Here is a 21,603-nt window from a genome sequence, read left to right as displayed (position 1 = left end):
TAAGCCATGTGCTCCAGCCCCCTAATCATTTTTGTTGCCCTCCACTGGACTCTTTCCAATTTGTCCACATCCTTCTTTTAGTGTGGGACCCAAAACTGGACAGAGGACTCCAGATGAGGCCTCACCAATGTCGAATAGAAGGGAATGATCACGTCCCTCGATCTGCTGGAAATGCCCCTACTTATACAGCCCAAAATGCCGTTAGTCTTCTTGGCAACAAGGACACACTGTTGACTCTTATCCAGCTTCTCATCCACTGTAACCCCTAGGTCCTTTTCTGCAGAATTGCTTCCTAGCCATTTGGTCCCTAGTCTGTAACAGTGAATGGGATTCTTCCGTCCTAAGAATCTTCCTTCCGTATGTTGACAGAAGAACTCTACCATCAAGGTAGCCATGTCTACAGCAGCGGTTAGGTCAGCTTAACTACGGTGTTTGGGGGGGTGATTTTTTTCACACCCCCGAGTGATGTAGTGAGGCTGATCTAATTTGTAAATGTTGATCTGGCTGTAGTCTAGCAGCAAGCCACCTTGCCTGGAGATAGCATAAGACATCAGTCTGGTAAATGACCTGGTTTTCTGTCTGGCTAGTCACAATTAAAAACTGAGTAGCCAGGCAAATATACAGGCCAATTACCAGACAAGCCAGGAAACTTTCAATATTCCAAGTCTGTCCCCGGTGGAGGACTGGAATGCACTAAATGGTCACCATTAAAGACAAATGCAACAGGCCCCTACAAGGGAGGACCACCCCAATCACTGATACAGGCTGCACTGTAGTAAATCTGCTGGCAGAAGGGTGAACACCTGTCTGTCTAACACAGCTAAGTGTGGGAGTACAGATTTAAGGTGTGATATGATACAATGTAACCCAATTTTATGTAGGTTTTTTCCCACCCAGGGAACTATTTTAAATGCTCTTTGCCATCGCCATGAGTCTATACAGAATATGGACTGCAATGCATTGAAAACAGAAAGATCCAGGAACTAGCATACAATCAAGAATTCAACTGAATTCATTACAGAGACCTGAGGGAATCGAACTACTGACGAGTGGGTATTTGTTATAGTGGAAAATCCCACCCAGAGTTGTTTGTAACTTCACATAAACCGTCAGGGTGAGGATGAGAAAGAGAACAAACCACACATGACAGATGTGAGTCATGTCACTTCATGCATGTCTGATACTACCATGATGAGCATGGTTATAGGAACATACGTAAACAAGACTCTGGAATAGATTTGACTGGAGACTCAAATAGTTCAGTTCTCTACGATCAGGTAAATCTAGAAATACTGGGTCTGAGTAGGACACAGCCCTCCCCACATCAGCAACCAGCTAAATCACCATTGCAAAACATTGATACCGCACCAAAGGTTTATCAGCGCTTTACCCAGCGGAACGAAGGCCTGCTCCCAGCCTGGAAGAGCCACTGCCTGAGCTCACTGAACACAATACACCCAAGCTACCATAGATCACCTGTCATACAGTACTTCCTTGCATAAACTTCCACATGCTACACACCAGCAGCAGGCTGAGTGCTGTGCTGCATCAGGCACTTAGAGAACCAGGCACAATGTTTATGCCTTTGTCTCATCCCTCTCTTGGCTGTGCACGTCTTTGGGCTCAGCCCTGCAGTGTTTACTTGCCCAGTTAGTCCTAGGGGACTGCTCAGGCCAGTATGGGCTGCAGGGTCAGGCATGTATTATTGAGATTGTTACGTTTTCTGAAGAGCGTTATCCAGTGCAACTACAGTAGTTACAAACTGTGGGCACGTTCACCATGGCAGGTGACTGTGGTGGTGGATAACCTACCAGGGATGCAGCTGCAGTGACACAAACTGGATACAGCGTCAGTCGCCCCGTGGAGGTGGGGGCATTCAGAGTCAGTACAGGGCAAAATAAGGGGGGCTGCAGAGAGGTGTGGCCAGGGCAGCAGGACGCAGTTAAAGGAAACAGCAGCCTCTCTTACCATGGTGCCAGGATGGTCTGTGGATGGCTCTGCAGCCATTGCATCTGGGTGGCCAAGTGCCTCATCTCTCTGAGTCTCTCCTTCCACTCTTTGTTTTGCCTCCTTGAGGATATTCTCATACCTTTCGTTTCCTGTAGGAGAACCAATGGGTGGTCAGGAAATAAGCACAGGTTATAGCCAGATTCTACTCCAGTTACACCCAGGAAACCTCGCTGAACCCTACCATGGCCCCGCACCTCTCAGACCCACTGAGGAAAATGCAGGGACAGTCCATACTTCCTTCCCTACAGATTAGCTCTCTCCTCCTGCAGCTCTGCCATCAGTTCTCTTCTCTCCCAATTAGGTCCAGCGCTTCTGATCTCTGCTCAGTCTGTGACTTTCTTCTTAAAACTCCTCCCCTGCTTCTGTCCTCCTCCTTTCGCACCTAGGAACTTGCTGGTTCCTTCATAATCAAAATAGATAGAACTGGCAGGGGCTCCTCCCCTGTCTTCTCCATCCCCTTCCCCTTCTCCATCTTCCCCACGTCTGACTCTTCATGTCCCTGGCTCACCTGACAGGGCTTCTCCCCGTACTGATTCCCCCCAGATCTACCTCTCCGACTCCATGTGTTTGCACAACAGTCACTGCCTCTCAGTCTCGCTGTCCTGCCTCCAGCTCAGGCTAAGCATGACCCAGAGTGAGCCCCTCATCTTTCCTCACAGGCTCGCTCCCTTCCTCCATTGTCCTCCCTGTCACTGAAGCAAACTACCTCAATGTCTGATCTGAGTCCGCTCTTCCCCCCACAAACCCCATTCAGGTTATTCCTAAATCCTTTCGGCTTTTCCTCTCCAGCATCGATCAAACCCGGCCTTCCCTATGCAGCCCTGTGGCTAAATCTCTTCTCCATTGCTTGGGGTCTTCTCCTGGCTTGACTAACCCCCGTCTCCTCCTCTCTGGCCTCCCACTTCCCTCCCCTCCAGCACATCCCAAATGCTGCTGTGAAAAAGACCTCTCCTCACACTCCATGCAGAGCATGTGCCTTCCTCTCTGAATCCCTCCACTGGTCCCATTCATCTTCCTCCTCAATACAAGTGTCTCACTCTCACTGGGCTGTTCCCCTCCCTGCCCCCATTCCCTCCTACCCCACAACTTCTTGCCCAGCTGGACCCTTTCTGGCCTCTGTATCACCAGGCTCTCTCAACGGTACGGTCTCTGGGGCAGAGACCACATCCTCTCCTGCATTTGCTGCCACGTCAGTGCTCAGTAAATACCACATGCCAATAGCAGCAGTTGAAAAGTTGAAGATTTCGTTAACAAACCCCTGAGCCAATAGACAGAGTGGGGCCAAACCACCTGACCAGTGCTAGGATTGAGCTTGATAAGTTTCTCCGATGGAGTTGCCTGCCATAGCAGGGAGTGGACTCCATGACCCAGGAGGTCTCTGCCCAGAACCTACATGTTCTTTGGAAGTTTGTGGGACGGTGCCCTGTGAATGTGAGGCAAAGCAGTACTGGAGAGAGCCTTCAGCGAGTGTCTGGAGCTGAGCAGCAGCGGGAGTGGTGGGCAGGGTGTCCCTACCTTTGATGTTTCTGGGCAGATCCAGGCAGATCCTGGGGAAGATTCCCTCTCCTTTCAGGGTGATGCTCTCTGGCTCCAGGTGGGCCACCTGTATCTGGAAGGTCTGTTGGAAGACCTCAGGCACGCCAGGCAGGTAATAGACCTTCAGCACTTGTTCTTTTTTTGATTCAATGTAACCCTGCAGCAGGAGGGAGACAGCCAGGACATGGTACCGGGCAGAGAGTTCACTGAACACATGGGGATGCTGCCAAGAGCTGGGGTGGGGGCAAGAGGTGAGGAAGGGAGGGCATCGAGCTGAAGCAAACTGAACGAGTGAAGTTGCTCTCACTGGATTCAGGCGACGTGTTGCAGCTTCCATACACCCAAAAGCACTCATAAGCTCAAGCCTCTGTGTCAGAATACACCATGCGGCCTACCCCGTCAGACCAGTACTAATGCAGGACTGGATGTGCCCTGCTGGCTGATTCGGCCCCAGTTGTGGCTCAGAGAGGGGACAGACTATGCCCAACCAGCTCCACAGCCCCACTTTTACCCCACTCCCTTTCAGGCAACTTGCACCCAAGAGGGTAACAGCCAACAGGGATCAGGCCCTGTGCCTCCACCCTCATCCACATTGCACAGGGCTGTGAGTGGGGGAAGAGAGGCTGCCTGTGCCCTTCACACTTGGTCATCCAAGCAGGCCCACAGCTAGGTCCTAGGCTTGGGAAAGTCTTTTCTAGGAAAATACGTCATTCCTGCTGGCAAAGGGGAAGTGTTTTCATTCGCCTGCATGGAATCCTGGGTGTGGCAAACCACTGCAGGAGCTGGGCACATCCAGTAGGTTGCTGGGCCAGAATTGTGCAGGGGGCACATTTCAACTGACTGGAGACGCTCACCCAGGGCAGCGAGAGGAAGGGGGGCCGAGTGGCTAAGTTGCTAGCCTGGACTGGGGGAACCCAGGTTCAATTCCTTTCTCCCTTACTAACTTCCTGTGTGACCTTGTGCCAATCAGTGAAGGTCTGACTGTCTTCACAGCAGCTGGGAGATATAATTCCCACTTCAGGTAGATGTACCTACATGAGCATCCTTAAAAATAGCAGCGTGGCCCTGGTGGCACAGGCTACCCACCCACGTATGGAGCCGGGAGAGTTGTACGTGGGTGGTGAGCCCAGGCTGCTGCAGCCATGCTGTTATTTTTAGATGCTAGTACCTGAATGTCTGCCCAAACTGGGGATTACACTTCCCAGCTGCTATGGAGATGTTCCCTTAGTCTCTCTGTGCTGCAGTTCCCTGCCTCACCAGGGTGCTGTGAGAATAACGACATGACGCTCAGATACTATTGCTATGTAAGTACATGTGACAAAGCGTGGCGTCACCTAGAATGTACTGTCCCTGCCAAACCCCGTTCCCTAACATGGATCTTTTATTGTACCTCCTGCATCCCCCGCTGCACCAGTTAACATCCAGGGCCTGATTGTCACTAACTAGAGGCCCATTTGCACAACCACCGCTGCCTGCACACTTACAGCCCGTGCGTGAGTAAAGCAGGGATGATGCCTGGGCTCTTGACTAGATAAGGGATGGCTGGCAAAGACTCTGGCCATCACTTTAGGAACACAAGGGCCTGAATGTGGGAGGAGGTTTTGCTTGAGTTGTCCCAGAAGGGGAAAATAACTCTGACACCCATAGCGCAGAGTGATGTCCTTGGTTTCTGTAATGGCAAAGGGCAGAATTAAGGTAACTGATCTTCACCACCCCATAGCAGCAGACATCACATGATCCACTCCTCCCAACAGCACCGAGGGGGAAGCACCAGGAGAGAAATGAGAAAGGACACATCAGCTCTGGGGCAGGACATTCAATGGACTCAGGGAGCAAAAACGGGGCAACTCTAGAGAAACGTGCTGGACTATGCTGAGAGGGAGGCTGACGTGCTTAGGAAAGTGTTAAGTGCCTGAAGGGACGCTGGTGTCTCTCCAGTGGGCTGCATGGTGTGCTTTGTTATTATTTGTATTACAGTAGGGCCAACAGCAATACAGGCACCTGAGATCATAGCCCCATGGGGCAGGTGCTGTACACACAGAATGAGAGACAGTCCCTTCCCCAGAGAGCTTATAGTCCAAATAGACAAGGCAGACAACGTGTGGAAGGGGAAACTGAGGCACAGAGAGGGGACGTGACTAGCCAAGGTCACACAGCAGGTCAGTGGCAGAGCCAAGAGCAGAACCCAGATCTCCTGAGTCCCCAGCCAGTGCCCCATCCCTATCACACACTGCATCCCCGAGAGGTGCATACTTTTTAAGACAGCTAAGGGTAGTTTGAGGCCAGGAGGTAGCATTATTGGAGAAATAGGCTAAGGCTTAGATTTGTGAAGGTACACAGGTGTTGCTGCCGTCAGTGTTGCAACAGCTAACTCAATTAGGAGCCTACATTTCATTTTCAAAAGGAATTTAGGCACTTAGGAGCCAAAACCCCATTGACAGTTGATGGGATTTAACGCCTACAGGGCTAAATTGCTTTTGAAAATGAGACTAAGGCTACTACATCGGTGAGGCGCTGCAACGCTGAGCGCAGCAACCCCGGAGTACCTTTAAAAATCGGAACCCAAAGGACAGATCAGCAGCTGGTGTATAGAGGTTACCTGGACATTTACTTAAACTAAAGGATGGCGAAGGGAGGAATACAAGAGAGTCCACTTCAGAGACCAAGGGAATTTTCTTACCAGCAAAATACAGGAGTCAGTGGGGAAAAGGGAGGAGCAAATGGAAATGAAAAGCTAACTGTGTTTTGTACAGATCCCATCCCTGGAGCACACACAACCGGGGGCCATATTGGATGCAAACACCCTAGGCATGTATGTAATTCTACATGCAGAGGCCCCTGCGCTGCAGGGTCACGAAGCTGGACTCTGTGAGCCAGGACAGCAAAACACAGGCAAATCCATGGCTCTTCTCTCACGAATTCCAGTCCCTCTGTTGGGGATGTGTGGGGGTCACCCAGCAGCGCAGTGTGATTGAGGAGAGCCAGTGGGCACTCCAGCATGGGCACCGGGCCCTTCATTAACTCGCTCGGACGTGTCACGGTCACAACAGATTGGCAGTAGCCATTGGACATCGTGTGGTTAGCGCTGACAAGGCAGCACCACGGAGAGTCCTGCAGAACAGCAGGTAAGAGAAGGTGCTGGCTTCCAGAGGTAGCTCTGAGGAGAGCTGTCCAGCCACAGGGCTGGTAAGTGCTGTAGCCTTTAGAACTCACGTACGGCCAACATCTATGAGAAAACCAGGGGATCTCCCCAATGTGCTCCTCCCTGCCTGGCCCCCAGCACCAGCTGCCAGCTTTCCTTGGCTCCCCGTGTGCTAGTCGAGGGGCAGGGAGTGTATATAGCAGGTGGCAATGCTGCTCTGAGCAGCAGGAAACGTCTGCAGGTTCTCTTGGCTGACACTCTGCAGGGTTGATTGTCAGCCTTCCATGCAGAGTGGCTATTCCCTGGCTCTGGTAGCCCCTCAGGCAGGGTCTGTCAGACAAAGGTACTGGCACCTGTGCAATAGGGAAGGTGCTGCTTTCCCCTCCTGTGTCACCCCTCTGCCCCATTCCAATGGGATTTCCTCAGCTTTGCTCCCCACAGTGCAGTGTTGGGGGGCAGAATCTTTGTTGAGCAGAGCAATCAGCCAGCGCAGCGGAAATCCCGGGGGAACACAAGCTCAGTACGTAGCTCCTCGGCTGTGTTAGCAGAGGGGCAACAGCCGTTCCAAAGCACTTAGCCCCCATCCAGTCCTGCTTGCTGTTCCTCAGGCAGGAGATCAGAGTCTCAGAGAGGCTGCAGCAGAGGGCATCAGAGACTCATCTATGTGAGGATACCAGGCTTCATGAAGGGGAAATATTAGAGCATTTGGCTTCCTCTCCTTGGGAAAGAGGAGACTTGAAAGGAGCAATAAACCTGAGAGGTACCATGGTGTTAGTTCAGTGGGTGGCAGTACATGGCTGGGGTAAGGTTTACAGCTCCATGTCTCCAGTGATTTCTTCCTGAAACTGCCGCTCCCAAGGATATAGCAAGTACATTAGTCACACTGCCGAGGGGGACAGAGAGGGGACATCACTGCAACATGAGGGGCAGGCTGTGGCTTTCCCAGAGGCAGTGAGATGGGGCCTAAGAGGCAAGCACTTTACCAGGGCTTCTGCTTGTGTTTGGGGCCGAGCAATCTGCTTAATGGCATCGACTGGTTCCCGCCCTGCATGGGTCCCGCCTTGTGGGCAGGTGAACAGGAGAGAGAGACTGGCTCCAACTCCTCCTGGCCCCCTCTTGCCTTATTCTTTAATGGTTAACAATTGAATTGGTTGCCAAGGGATACTAATGTAATGAGCTGGAGGAACCCGGGTCTAGTCTAGTCTAGCTACTGCTAAGGAAAAGAAAAGGCTAAGCTCTATGGGCTACACCCCCTACCATCCTGCTGCTCTGCTGGGGGCCTGTTGCAGAGTCATGGGAGCAGGGGAAGCCCTTCCAGCCCCCAGACCAGCCCATCCAGCAGCACAAGGACCAGCAGGACCTCAGGCAGTACTTTGCGCTAAGGAGAATAACACAAGCTGCAGGCAAAGCCCATCAAAGCAGAGAACACAAGCAAGTGCAGAGGCACGCAGGTCTGTGTCTAGTGGAGGTGACTCAGAGGTCTGCTGAGCAGGGCCGGTGCAAGGAAGTTTCGCGCCCTAGGCAAAACTTCCACCTTGCGCCTCCCCCACAGCCCTGAGGTGCCCCCCCCCCATGGCAGCTCCCCTCCATTCCTGAGCCCCCCCCCGCAGTAGCTCCCCACCCCCCCGGCCCAGGGAGAAATGCAATACCTCCCCACCCCAGCTCACCTCTGCTCCGCCTCCTCCCCGAGCACGCCGCCCCCGCTCTAATTCTCCTCCCCTCCCAGGCTTGCGGCGCCAAACAGCTAATTGGCGCTGCAAGCCTGGGAGGCGGGAGAAGTGGAGCAGCGACCACGCGCTCGGGGAGGAACTGCTGTAAAAAAAAATTGTGGGCACCGCTTTTTGGCACCCCCAAATCTTGGCGCCCTAGGCAACCGCCTAGTTCGCCTTAATGGTAGCACCGACCCTGCTGCTGAGAACGCAGGAGTGTGAGAGAAAGAGAAACTGAGCAACAGAGACACACTGGGCTTTCCTCACTCCTGAGATCTTCTCTGAGCCCATAAAAACAGCAAGGACTGTTCCTAAACGAAATGTGCCAGTACAAGTATACTCCTGAGCACTTGAAAGAGACACGCTGGCCCGCTCGTGCTGAAGGAGTGGGTGGATAAGCTGGTGGCTGTGATTGGGCAGGTGGGGAAGGAGTATATCTTGCTGAGTTACAGACCAGGATCTGAGATTGGCTGGGCTGGGCTGGGCAATGTGACCCAGGTTCTGCTGGGAAGAAAAAAGAATCTGTGCAATCCAGTTCCATCGTCAGCACAAACCCAAAGCTCCCAGCAGCCAGGGCTCAAAGCGTGGCCAAAGCACTTGAGCTGCCTGCAGCTGGTCGTTTGATGGGGGAGCCTCCTGCCACTCGGAATATATTAAGGGAGTCTATTAAGGAGCACGTCCATTTGACCTTCACTAGCTCCCAGCAGCTAAAACCTTCCATCATCTCCCCTGCTGGATTTACATCCTCATCCTCTGGCAACACAGCTAGACAATCGCCCTTGCCGTGCCAAGGAGGGGGCTTCCCTTAGGAATGGTGATCAGCCCAGTCGCCAGCACTTGTGGGGCCTCTGGCGGGCAGTGCCAGGATTTTAACTCTAGCCCCTCAGGGCTCCATCCATCTGTCACAGAACTCACAGTGGCAGGCAGGATCAGTGGCACTCCTGGCGGAGGGTTGTCGGCGGAGGCCTGGCTCGTGTTCAGTACCATGTACCCAAATCCAACCTTCCCGCTATTGCATAGCGTGATTTCAGCTTCAATGACTTGGTCAAATAGCTGAGGGGAAACAAGAGGAACAGGAGTGTCAATACCGAGGCTTTTTTCAGATTTGCTTCCCACATACTTGTAACACGCAGATAAGGGGATATTCATTGAAAGCGAGAGACTGGCCCAAAGGAAACAGTCTTCCAGCCAGTGCACAGCTAGGCTGTGGAACTCTTTACCACAACATGTCGCTGTGGTCACTAGCTCAGCAGGAATCCAGAACGGACTGGATATTCTGTAAGAACATGCAGACTTACGAGAGAAAGGATTTAAATAGAATCAGGAAGCAAAGAGGAGTTTTGGACGGGAAGTAACTCCTCCTGGCTTCAGGGTGTAAATTAGCCTCTAATTGATGGGGGTATTTCCTGGGGGAAGTTTGTCCCATAACTACCTGCTTCAGGGTCCTGCACCTTCCTCTGAGGCCTCTGAGCCAACATCAGAGACAGGACACTGGACTGGGTGGCCCTGGGGTGTAATCCAGCCTGGCAATTTCTATCTGGTAAGCAGGAGAAGCTGTGAACGAGCACAGAAATACCTGGGAGATCCCCCTCAGCTCCAGAAAGCATGAACATTTCCTATTCCTTGCTGCCATTTTCCAAATGTGCCTCTTATGGGAAAGATAAGATAGGTGAGATGATATCTGTTATTGGACCAACTTCTGTCGAAAGCTTATCCCTTCCACCAACAGCAGTTAATCCAATAAAAGATTGATTCACCCACCTTTGTCTCTCTCATAACTGGAGACCAACATGGCTACAACACTTCAAGCCATTTATTTTGGAAGACAGTCCTGTATTTCGGACTCCCTGGGTCAAACCGATCCCTGGGGTAACTCCCCTGAAGTCAAAGGAGATAGATCGGGGCAGATTTGTCCCATTCCAGTGATAGCATAATCCAACGTATGTGATGTTAGTTGACATTATTATTTTAATAATGAATGAACGTATCATTCATCCTCAGGAAAGCATTTTTTAAAATACTGGATTCTGTCCAACACTGCTTGGATGAGCCTGGAGGATGTATACAGGAAAATGCTCCTATGCCCAAGCAGTGGTAGGAAAAGGAATACAATAGGCACATTAACATCTAAAGAGATTTCTATAATAATCTCTTTGGTCTTTTTTAGTTGGTTTAAGTGAAACAGTGGTTCTTTGAGTTTTGATTCTGATATCTCAGTCTCACACCATTTGGTCTACAATTACTGGGTTCTAGTTAAATACACTATTAATGGTGAAAAGGCATCACAGAAAACTGAATGACTGGTTAAAGAAAAGGAGCTCAGTTCATCTGTGGTGCTTTAATACATGGATGAAACTGCCCCATTGCCTTTAATTTGTTTTCAGGCATTTGCAGAAGTAGAGGCAAAGATCAAACCAAATGTTACTAATTACTAAGTGTTCTCCTACAGCCTCTGAAGGCATGTCATGTGTCTCCAAACTCCCCCTCCTCTGTCTTTCTCTACATGGTCAAGGAGGCTGGTCTCTAAGTAACGGAAAACCTCAGATTTCTCATATCTCGCTGTCACTGGGGCTGCCACGTTTTCTAATGAACAGCTCCCTCCATTAGCAGGATGAATCTGAAAACTAACACAGATCCTTCAAGGGTTTATTTTTCCTTCATTAATGTGCAGGTTCATTAAAATCCCCCTACAACATAGTACATTCGTGCTGTTTCCTACTGTACCAGCAAAGGAATACCATGCACAGGACTGATCATGGCATGAAACGGATTGACCTTTACTAGTGCGGCTGGAGTTAATCGATAGAATCATTTTTCCTACAAGCAACAGCAATCTTACTTCTACTGCTTCCCTTCTACTAAGCCCAAGAACAGTAGACACCAAAAGATGCAGGGCTTCATGATGGACAAAGACTGAAGAGGTTATGCTGCCCTCAAGAAAGAGATTGTTGGGATACAGGTGTATATTATGCAGAGGAGGTTCTGCTGACAGCGAGAGAGGGGCTGTGAGGGCCGTAGAACGGTATCCAGAGATAGGGGCACCCTGTCAGAAGGGGACATATGACAGCACGGGATGATGGCACATCCAGCCAGTTGAATGGAAGTTGGTGGCTCTGAAACTCAGGCCTCTCCTGTGTTTTACCTGCAGCCCATAGTCAATCTCCTTTATGTCAAAGGCGTAACTGATGAGTGAAGCCTCTCCGCTCAGCATGATCTCATAGGTAGGGCCTCCCTCGACTTTGCACAGCGCCTTGGCCCGGGCAGTGATGTCGGCATGGCCATAAAAGGTGAACGAGACCTGCTGACTCTCGTTGGGCTGCAGCATTCCATATAGGGGCAAGATGTCAAACACCTGGTGGCGGGGGGTAGGGGGAGAGGGCGGAGCAAGGCAGACACGACACAGTTAAACATTTCAAAGTGCAGAAATCAATGGATAGCAACTTCAGAAGAGCTTCATCCTTCATCCTGTCAAATGCCCTGGCATTCTACTCTGACAGCAGCTGTTTGAAGCACGGCACAGACGATACTGGCTCCTCCAATGGGGCAGGCACAAATGGAATGTTTCTAACCTCCGGCTTACAACCTCCCTGATCTAAACTGAAGGGGCATAGGGGATACGTAGTCTCCATGGTCATAAGGCAGCATTAGTGCGGCCTTGGAGACCTATGGGTGGCAGGAGGACCCCTCAGGTGATGTTCCTCTTCATTGGAATTCCCAGCCCTTGAAGGGCCTTCAGACAAAGTAAGAGTCAGCAGAGCCCAATGCAAGACACAGTGACTCAGTTTGGCTTACTCCTAACACGCTATTCTCCATTCCAGAGCTAAGGAATTGTTATTATTAACCAATTAATTAGTGAAGGGATGAGTATTGAAGTCTTTACACTCTATACAGGCAAAGCTTTTACTGAAATCAGTGAAAGTGAAGTCAATGGGAGTTTTCCCTCAGAAAGGTGTTACTGCTCTTCAGAAGAAAGGTTCTAAAAGATACATAGACTTTAAGGTCCATGAGACTTAGAACCAGTTAACACATGTTGCAATGATGGCAGCATCGTACAGTGTGTGGTATAGGGCATTTTGTGGGGCTGCTACAGGAGTGTCCCTGGGAAGAATCCTTAGAAGTGAGGCAAAAGACAAGGGAGTGATAGAACAGTCTTATATCCAGTGAATCTCCTGCTTACTTCTTCCACCCCTGTTGCAAGAAGGTCTTCTGACTCCACAAACCACAGTGATTCCTTGAGCTCCGCTGGGCTCTGAGTCCGAGAAATGCCTTCCACTTCATCAGCACCCACCATTAGCATCTAGGAAACAAGCAGCACAAGCTAGGATAGTGGTTCTCAACCAGGTGTACGTGTACCCAGAGCTCTTCCAGGGGGTACATCAACTCATCTAGAGATTTGTCTAGATTTACAACAGGCTACATAAAAAGCACTAGTGAAGTCAGTACAAACTAAAATGTCATACAATGACTTGTATATACTATACACTATATACTATACACTGAACTGTATGGGTCACCTGTGCAACCACAGCAACTGATTTATTTTATATTTTATAATTATATGGTGTGGCAAATTGCTGGCACTATTATGATGGGTCTCGCACTTTCTCTTCTTGGGGAGGTGGGGCTCAGGGCGCCATTTCTTGCCCCTGAATTGGAATATTAATTGCCCCACTAGTGTCCTAGAGGAGGGGAGTGGAGAGGGAGGGACCTGGGCCTGCCCTCTACTCCAGGTCCCAGCCCAGGGGCCCTGAGGATAGTGGTGAACCACTTGAACTGACGGTTCCTTCCCCTGGGCTACTTCCCTCTCCTGCCCTTCAGCTTGTGGGGGGCTTCCTGCCCTCCCTCTGCACAAGCCAGGTGCCCCTTACCTAGGGTCTTGGACTTCTTAGCCCACCGCAGCACTTCTCCAAACTTTCCTCTGCTTCCCTTCAAACTGTTCTCTGCTCCAACACCAATCGTCTCTGCTCCAACTCCTCCCAACTGTTCTGTGCTCCAACACCAATCCTTTCTGCTCCAACTCCTCCCAGCTGTTCTCTGCTCCAACACCAATCCTTTCTGCTCCAACTCCTCCCAGCTGTTCTCTGCTCCAACACCAATCCTTTCTGCTCCAACTCCTCCCAGCTGTTCTCTGCTCCAACACCAATCCTTTCTGCTCCAACTCCTCCCAGCTGTTCTCTGCTCCAACTCCTCCCAACTGTTCTCTGCTCCAACACCAATCCTTTCTGCTCTAACTCCTCCCAGCTGTTCTGTGCTCCAACACCAATCCTTTCTGCTCCAACTCCTCCCAACTGTTCTCTGCTCCAACTCCTCCCAACTGTTCTCTGCTCCAACACCAATCCTTTCTGCTCCAACTCTTCCCAGCTGTTCTCTGCTCCAACTCCTCCCAACTGTTCTCTGCTCCAACACCAATCCTTTCTGCTCTAACTCCTCCCAGCTGTTCTGTGCTCCAACACCAATCCTTTCTGCTCCAACTCCTCCCAGCAGTTCTCTGCTCCAACACCAATCCTTTCTGCTCCAACTCCTCCCAACTGTTCTCTGCTCCAACACCAATCCTTTCTGCTCCAACTCCTCCAAACTGTTCTCTGCTCCAACACCAATCCTTTCTGCTCCAACTCCTCCCAGCTGTTCTCTGCTCCAACACCAATCCTTTCTGCTCCAACTCCTCCCAACTGTTCTCTGCTCCAACACCAATCCTTTCTGCTCCAACTCCTCCCAACTGTTCTCTGCTCCAACACCAATCCTTTCTGCTCCAACTCCTCCCAACTGTTCTCTGCTCCAACACCAATCCTTTCTGCTCCAACTCCTCCCAGCTGTTCTCTGCTCCAACACCAATCCTTTCTGCTCCAACTCCTCCCAGCTGTTCTCTGCTCCAACACCAATCCTTTCTGCTCCAACTCCTCCAAACTGTTCTCTGCTCCAACACCAATCCTTTCTGCTCCAACTCTTCCCAGCTGTTCTCTGCTCCAACACCAATCCTTTCTGCTCCAACTCTTCCCAGCTGTTCTCTGCTCCAACACCAATCCTTTCTGCTCCAACTCCTCCCAGCTGTTCTCTGCTCCAACACCAATCCTTTCTGCTCCAACTCCTCCAAACTGTTCTCTGCTCCAACACCAATCCTTTCTGCTCCAACTCTTCCCAGCTGTTCTCTGCTCCAACACCAATCCTTTCTGCTCCAACTCCTCCAAACTGTTCTCTGCTCCAACACCAATCCTTTCTGCTCCAACTCCTCCCAGCTGTTCTCTGCTCCAACACCAATCCTTTCTGCTCCAACTCCTCCCAACTGTTCTCTGCTCCAACACCAATCCTTTCTGCTCCAACTCCTCCCAGCTGTTTTCTGCTCCAACACCAATCCTTTCTGCTCCAACTCCCACACTGTCTGATTGAAGCAGGGTTTTTTTTATCATGTGACTGACTGCAGGTGCTCTAATTGGCGTCAGGTACTCTAATTGGCGTCAGGTGCTCTAGTTAATCTATAGCAAACTTTCTTCCCCTTACAGGGAATAAGGCTCCCTTCTAACCCTCTCCTGCTGCCCTCTGGCCATGCTGTATCACAATGGTCAACAGGGCCGGCTCCAGGCACCAGTGCAGCAAGCAAGTGCTTGGGGCAGCCAACAGAGAGGGGCGGTACGTCCGGCTCTTCGGTGGAAATTCAGTGGCAGGTCCCTCAGTCCCTCTCAGAGGGAAGGACCTGCCGCCAAAGAATGAAGCGATGGTGGTAGAGCTGCTGCCGATTGTGGCTTTTTTTTTGCGCCGCTTGGGGCAGCAAAAACGCTGGAGCCGGCCCCGATGGTCAAAATGAGAAAGTCAGCAACTTGTCAGTAATAGTGTGCTGTTACGCGTTTGTATTTTTATGCCTGATTTTGTGAGCAAGTCATTTTTAAGTGAGGTGAAACTTGGGGTACAGTTGTCTGGAAAGGTTGAGAGCCACTGAGCTAGGGAAATCAAACTGCCACTCCCAATCTTGAGCCCATCCCTTCCTTTTCACAATGAACACTGCAGCCTTTTGCTCCTGGCTGGGTCTGTCTCTGAACATAGCACGCCTGCTGCATACATTATTGTATTGCACATACATAGGGACATCTCATCAAAAGGCAAAGGCCCAGACCCAGGTTCAGAAAAGTGTCTGCACACAACAGATGTGCAAATGAAGTGTAGCAGGGTGGACCCCTGCTACGGCCCTGAAGGGGTTAAAAACAGCCCTGGGAAGGGGCTGTGGCGGGAGAAAGCAGCCTTTAGGCTGGGCTGATTGGGGAAGTGGCTGCAGCTGGGGCCATGCCCCAAACTGAACAGGGCCTTATAAGAAGGCCAGGGAAGCCAGAAGCCCAGACAGTCTCACTCTGCCTTCAGAGAGAGAAGGGCCTGGCTGCAAGGAGCTAGAGACTGAATACCTGAGTGAAGCAGGGCTGGGGAGAGGCTGAGGAGCTGGGGAGCTCCAGCCTGGAAAGCCCCAGGCTGCAGCCTAGTATTGGGCTAACAGGTACTGGGGGTTGCAGAGGGCAGCCCAGGGGTAGGCCAAGGCAGCAGGTCCAAACCCTCCTTGCCAGTGATGAGTAGGCTGATACTGCAGTCTGCCCCAGGATGTGGGGCTAGACAATGACTGACAGTAGCCATATACTGAGGCAAGGTAGGGATAGAGGGTGGGGGTTCCCTGAGAAGGGGAAGCCCTGAGAGAAAAGGGGTTACTGCCAGGGGGCAGCACCCCCATGTAAAAGGGCACCGGGTCCAGGGAGGGACACAGGGGGCCAGAGGACAGGCAGATCACCGGCCTGCAGAGGGCGCTCCAGTGCTGGAACAGAGCTAATTCCCGGAGTCACCAGCAGGAGGCGCCGCAGGGGTGAGTCCGACCCATCTACACGTGGTGGAGAATGCGGGCATAGCAGTCCGCCCCGATACAAGGGGTCAGGGCAAGGACTGAGGACTATTGCCTGGAGCAGAGACTTGAGAGACTAGGCAGTTTGTGCCACATTGAAGGACTGAGAGATAAAATGGTGGAGAAGACGAGAGACTATTATTGGAGAGCCTGTGTGGCCCGGCTCGCCGAGCAGCAGGCAGGGCTGCTTCAGCTGCTGTGGGGGCGGGCACATGAACCTCAACGGGGGCCAGGCACCTTGGGCTGGAGGCCAGGGCCAGGGCCTAAAGACTGTTTTGCCTGCGGGCAACGGGGACACTGGAGAAGGGAGTGCCCCTACTGGGTTGGTGCAGAGAGGCCTCACCCAGACAAGGCTCCCCCTGTGAGAGTAACAGGGGGGCCCCCAACTTGGTGGGCTTGTGGGGAGCAGGGACACCTGAAGAGAGTGTGCCCTCATGGAGCTCCCAAGGCCCGGGCCAGCCCAGAAGAAAGGACTAGGGCCCACACAACCAGGACTGGGGCCGTGGCAGGGGGAAGGCGCCAAGGGTGCTTCCACTGCCATACCAAGGGCCACATAAAGAGGCATTGCCCCCTGAGGCAGAGAGGGGGAGTGCCTGAAACTAAGGCTCAGTCTGGGACTAGCTGCCAGGAAGGGGTAGTCCAGACTGAGGCCCCTAGAGAGAAAGGGGCTGGGGCAGAGAGGCCCCACCTTAATCAGGGAACCCACACAAGGGCCGGGAGGGCTGATGTGGGGACCCAAACGGAAGTGGGGACCCACGCAGGACTAGGGAGGTCTACGGTGGGGACCCAGACAATGGAGGAAGGAGGCAGGCTGCTCCAAGCGCTGGAGAGCCTGTGAGCAGAAAGGGATTATCTGCGGGCCCAGCTGAGGAGAAAGCTGGGCCGGTAGAGCACCCCCCCCCCCCCCGGTGGAGGGGTTCTTGAGGTGGGGGGTGTGTAGCAGGGTGGACCCCTGCTCTGGCCCTGAAGGGGTTAAAAACAGCCCTGGGAAGGGGCTGTGGTGGGAGAAAGCAGCCTTTAGGCTGGGCTGATTGGGGAAGTGGCTGCAGCTGGGGCCACACCCCAAACTGAACAGGGCCTTATAAGAAGGCCAGGGAAGACAGTAGCCCAGACAGTCTCTCTCTGCCTTCAGAGGGAGATGGGCCTGGCTGCAGGGAGCTAGAGACTGGATACCTGAGTGGAGCAGGGCTGGGGAGAGGCTGAGGAGCTGGGGAGCTCCAGCCTGGAAAGCCCCAGGCTGCGGCCTAGTATTGGGCTAACAGGTACTGGGGGTTGCAGAGAGCAGCCCAGGGGTAGGCCAAGGCAGCAGGTCCAAACCCTCCTTGCCAGTGATGAGTAGGCTGATACTGCAGTCTGCCCCAGGATGTGGGGCTAGACAATGACTGACAGTAGCCATATACTGAGGCAAGGTGGGGATAGAGGGTGGGGGTTCCCTAAGGAGGGGAGACCCTAAGAGAAAGGGGTTACTGCCAGGGGGCAGCACCCCATGTGAAAGGGCACCAGGTCCAGGAAGGGACATGGGGGACCAGAAGACAGGCGGATCACCGGCCTGCAGAGGGCGCTCCAGCGCTGGACAGAGCTAATTCCCGGAGTCACCAGCAGGAGGCGCCGCAGGGGTGAGTCCAGCCCGGCTACTTGAAGCAAGAGGCGTAGTTAGGTCCATACTTAGCTACTAATATATGCATTTACCTGGTTCACCTGTGCAACTGTAACCCACACACCTCCTGGCTGTGGTGTTCTGTCCCATCTAGTGGCACCGAGACCACTTAGCGAGAGAGAATTAAATGAGTTAGCTACAGCCTTAGCTAACAGCCCGCTGGCTTTCAGCTCGTGTACCAAGCTCCAGAGGTCCCAAGTTCAATCCTGCCTGCCGCTGACAGGGGTCTGTCAGCGTTATGCAACGAAGCAGACAATGCTGAATACACTACAGGCCTGTATTTGAAAACGCGGCTCACAATGTATTTATGGTCACTGAGCACCATTTTTCCCAGTCAAGAGAAAATTTCCAGAGTGAATACTCCGTTATGATAGTTAAATTCTTATCAGTGACCACCTGGCAACCCTTAACTAGAACATACTGCAAACTTAACTTTGCCACCTCTTGAATTCTGTGTGCTTCACAACGTCATAATGATAATACCCAGCTCTTTGCCACTATTTTTCATCATTCTACCTCAAAACAAAGGAAGTCAGTAGCACTACCCCCATTTTACAGGTGGGGAAACCAACGCACAAGAGGGGAAATGACTTGCTCAAAGTCACCCAGCAGGCCACTGGCACAGCTGGGAATAGAACCCAGGTCTCCTGAGTCCTGTGATCTACCCACTAGGAAATACTGCCTTCCTTTCATGTTAATGTTCCATTAACATCTTTTCAGTGGGATACAGAACTAGGAGGCAATTCTGATAAACATTAACGTCAATGTCTAAAGAACCAAGGCTAAAGGTCAGAGAACTGAAGAGAATTTTCAAAGTCATGCATAAGAATTTAGCAAATGACAGACTTTGTGACTCTCTCTCCAAAGCATCATTTCACACAAGTACCTGTTGACTTTCCTTGTCACCGTCCCCCATGGATTAAGAGATACAGGAAGAAGGTAGCAACTCCATCAGCAGGCAGTTCTAGCTGGGTTTGAGCAGGTGTGGGGTGTTTGTAGGTCAGTCCTCAGTGCAGATTGCATTAGAAAAGACTAGGAAGTTAGAAGCTACTTGTGTAAATTAGGGAGAGAGTCAGTAACTGCTTTTGAAGTTAGCATGTAAATGCAGGCCGAGCCTAGTGCTGGGTGAGAATTAGCTCAGTGGAGAAGACGGGTGTGATTTTTCAAAGTGCTTAGTGTCAGCCTAATTTAGCTCCCGTTAAAGTTAATGGGAGTTTTACTGCCAGAGACCTCCGTGAACAGCAGAGTTAGAGCGATGCAGTGTGTGTTTGCAAATCCCACCCGAGATGTATGACCTACCAAGTTACACAACTGCCAGCAATTTGGAAGGTTTAAAGGTAGGGAAGGGGACTAGTATGATTCTGCTGGAGTGAGCAGGTCAAGCAGGTGAATGACTCGGACTTCATGGGATCCAGGCAATAGGGCTAGAGGAATTGCTACCTTTATTTCTGAGGAATCATTTCTGTCCAGCGGCTCTTTGCATTGGGTCTCCTCTTCACTCATCCCATTAGCATGTTTCTCCACATCCATCTCTCTGGAGTTTCTGGTGAAACATTCGGAGAGAAAAGGAATAAGTCACCAGAGCTTTGCAATTTTGCCACGTATCCAATAGATGTTTATCTCCTGCAGTCCACACTAGTGAGAAATCTAACTGGGAAGAGCACAAGTCCCACTGAGTTGCTGGGAAAGGCCATCTGTGACAGCCAGATCCTCTAGGATGGCCCTGGTCACACTCATTGAAATGCAGCTGACAGCTCACAGACGGGATGGCTGTGGTGGAATGGGTCCCCTACAGAATCAGACTCTTGAGGTCTGACGATTTCTGTACAAACCTCACAGAAATGTTGCTGTCAGTTTGTTCTGAGGCTGCCTGGGACTCCTGCTGAGTTTTCTGCTCATTTGTTGGTTCGCGATCAATGATGGACTTATGTCCTCCGGGGCTGAACCTTGAAAATGAAATTAGGTTTAAACATGAGCATACTGTGAAAATGCCTGCACCCGAGGGGGAAAATATTGATTTGAAATTCCCAAAGCTAGCCCGTCCATCCTCTCCATGCAACCACTCCAGAACTTGGCAGGGTGAGGTCCCAGGTCGGGTGCTGATGTCTCTATGGGTACATCTACCTGGCAATCAGGAGGCATGATTGCTGCATACGCAGGCATATCACAGCTAGCCTGGACTGAGCCTGCTGGCTAAACACAGTGTAGCTGTGGCAGCCTGGGCTAGCTACTCGAGTACAATCCCACCCAGGACCCGGGTCCATACTTGGACAGCTAGCCCATGCTACCATGACAACATTACTATTTTCACGGAGCTCCTTTGATCAATGCTCACTCAGGTGTACCTATGAATACTGTTCGGATTGCAGTGCAGACACACCCTATGCATGAAACTGCTCAACTGTCACTGCTCCCAGCTGCTGCGGGAACCGAGTATGAGTAGCTAATGGACAACATCTGAGTATTTTAGGCTGTAAAGAGGAGGGCAGGTCATGCTGCATCTCACAGAGAGACCACTTTCCATGCAGATACAGTGTGGCCGTGTCCTGGAAGGGCCTATTGGGAGCCAATCAAGTGGTGGCTTGAAAGCAGCCAATCATGGCCAGGCTGGGCCCTATAAAAAGGCTGCAGGGCCAAGTGGAGAAGAACTGGCTCTTAGAGAAGCACCTAAGATAGAGCAGAGCTGAGCTGGGCAGGGCAGGGCCGGGCCAGCAGAGGATGGGAGAGCTCTGGGTTGATGACTGCCAGACTGGGACCCTGACACAAAGGGGCAGAGAAGGTGCTGGGGTGACGGGGAAGTGGCCCGGGGAAGTAGGTAGTGGAGGAGAGTTGGAGGAGGGCAGTAAGTGCCTGCAGCTAGAGGGTCCCTGGCTTGGGGCCTGGAGTGGTGGGCCTGGCCTCCCCTCTTTCCCCCGACTTGCCAGTGATGAGAGTGGCTAAGCCAGACTGCACTTTACCCTTGGAGGAGGGGGCTAGACTGAGGACTGCAGTGAGCCACTGAGGTGAGTGACAGATCCAGAAGCTGCTGGTCCCCGGAATGAGAGAGTGGGCGCAGCCGGAGGGCAGTGTCCAGAAGCAGACGCCGCAGGCTGGGAGTGACGTGGGTCTGACTGTGAGGACAGTGGAGCCCACGAGAGTAACAGTGAGCAAGACACCACTAGCGAAGGCGTACCGCTGAAAGAGCTAATTCCCAAACCAGCCAGCAGGAGGCGCCGCTGTGGTGAGTCTGCACCCCGTTACAGGCTGATGTTGGTGTCTTTGCATTTCATTGGAGCAAAGAACTAAGGGGGAAAGATCCTGATGTATCGCGGGGCAGTGATGTGATGGGAAAAGAGGGGAGGAGGGCACGTTAAAGAGATTCTCTTGCCTCACCCAAAAAAAGGGCTATGCTGAAAAATGAGAGACAGTGCAGTTTCTGTGCAATGAAACTATACCTGTGGAGGAAAGAGGTGTGTGTGTCATCACAGAGGAGTCACCTTCCAGCTAGAGCATTGCATCCCAAAGAACGCTACAGCCAGTCACTCACCCAAATCACACATGTGCATCACAGCTAAATCTCTATGTGGCAAGGCTAAGCACGTCTAAGGATCTCAGTGGCATTGCACCGCAGTCTATGTATAAATAGCTCCAATTAGTCACACCCACTTGCTGTAACTTTCTTCTATCTGGAGGCCAGTGG

The 21,603-nt window shown here is 51.8% G+C and overlaps 1 protein-coding gene across 1 annotated transcript in view; it reads right to left on the bottom strand.

The window, feature by feature from the left end:
• Positions 1 to 21,603, bottom strand: part of HYDIN (HYDIN axonemal central pair apparatus protein) — a 399,212-nt gene that overhangs the window by 121,022 nt on the left and 256,587 nt on the right. The window contains exons 25-31 of the mRNA XM_039503100.1: positions 19,757 to 19,870; positions 19,365 to 19,467; positions 12,575 to 12,694; positions 11,540 to 11,749; positions 9,313 to 9,450; positions 3,526 to 3,703; positions 1,969 to 2,099 (exon numbers count right to left, since the gene is read on the bottom strand). Coding sequence (XP_039359034.1) covers positions 1,969 to 2,099; positions 3,526 to 3,703; positions 9,313 to 9,450; positions 11,540 to 11,749; positions 12,575 to 12,694; positions 19,365 to 19,467; positions 19,757 to 19,870 — 994 coding nt within the window. The remainder of the gene's footprint in view (positions 1 to 1,968; positions 2,100 to 3,525; positions 3,704 to 9,312; positions 9,451 to 11,539; positions 11,750 to 12,574; positions 12,695 to 19,364; positions 19,468 to 19,756; positions 19,871 to 21,603) is intronic.

This window comes from Mauremys reevesii, linkage group 16, assembly GCF_016161935.1.
Source record: "Mauremys reevesii isolate NIE-2019 linkage group 16, ASM1616193v1, whole genome shotgun sequence".
Lineage (NCBI taxonomy): Eukaryota > Metazoa > Chordata > Testudines > Geoemydidae > Mauremys > Mauremys reevesii.
This window is presented reverse-complemented; position numbering and strand designations above follow the sequence as displayed.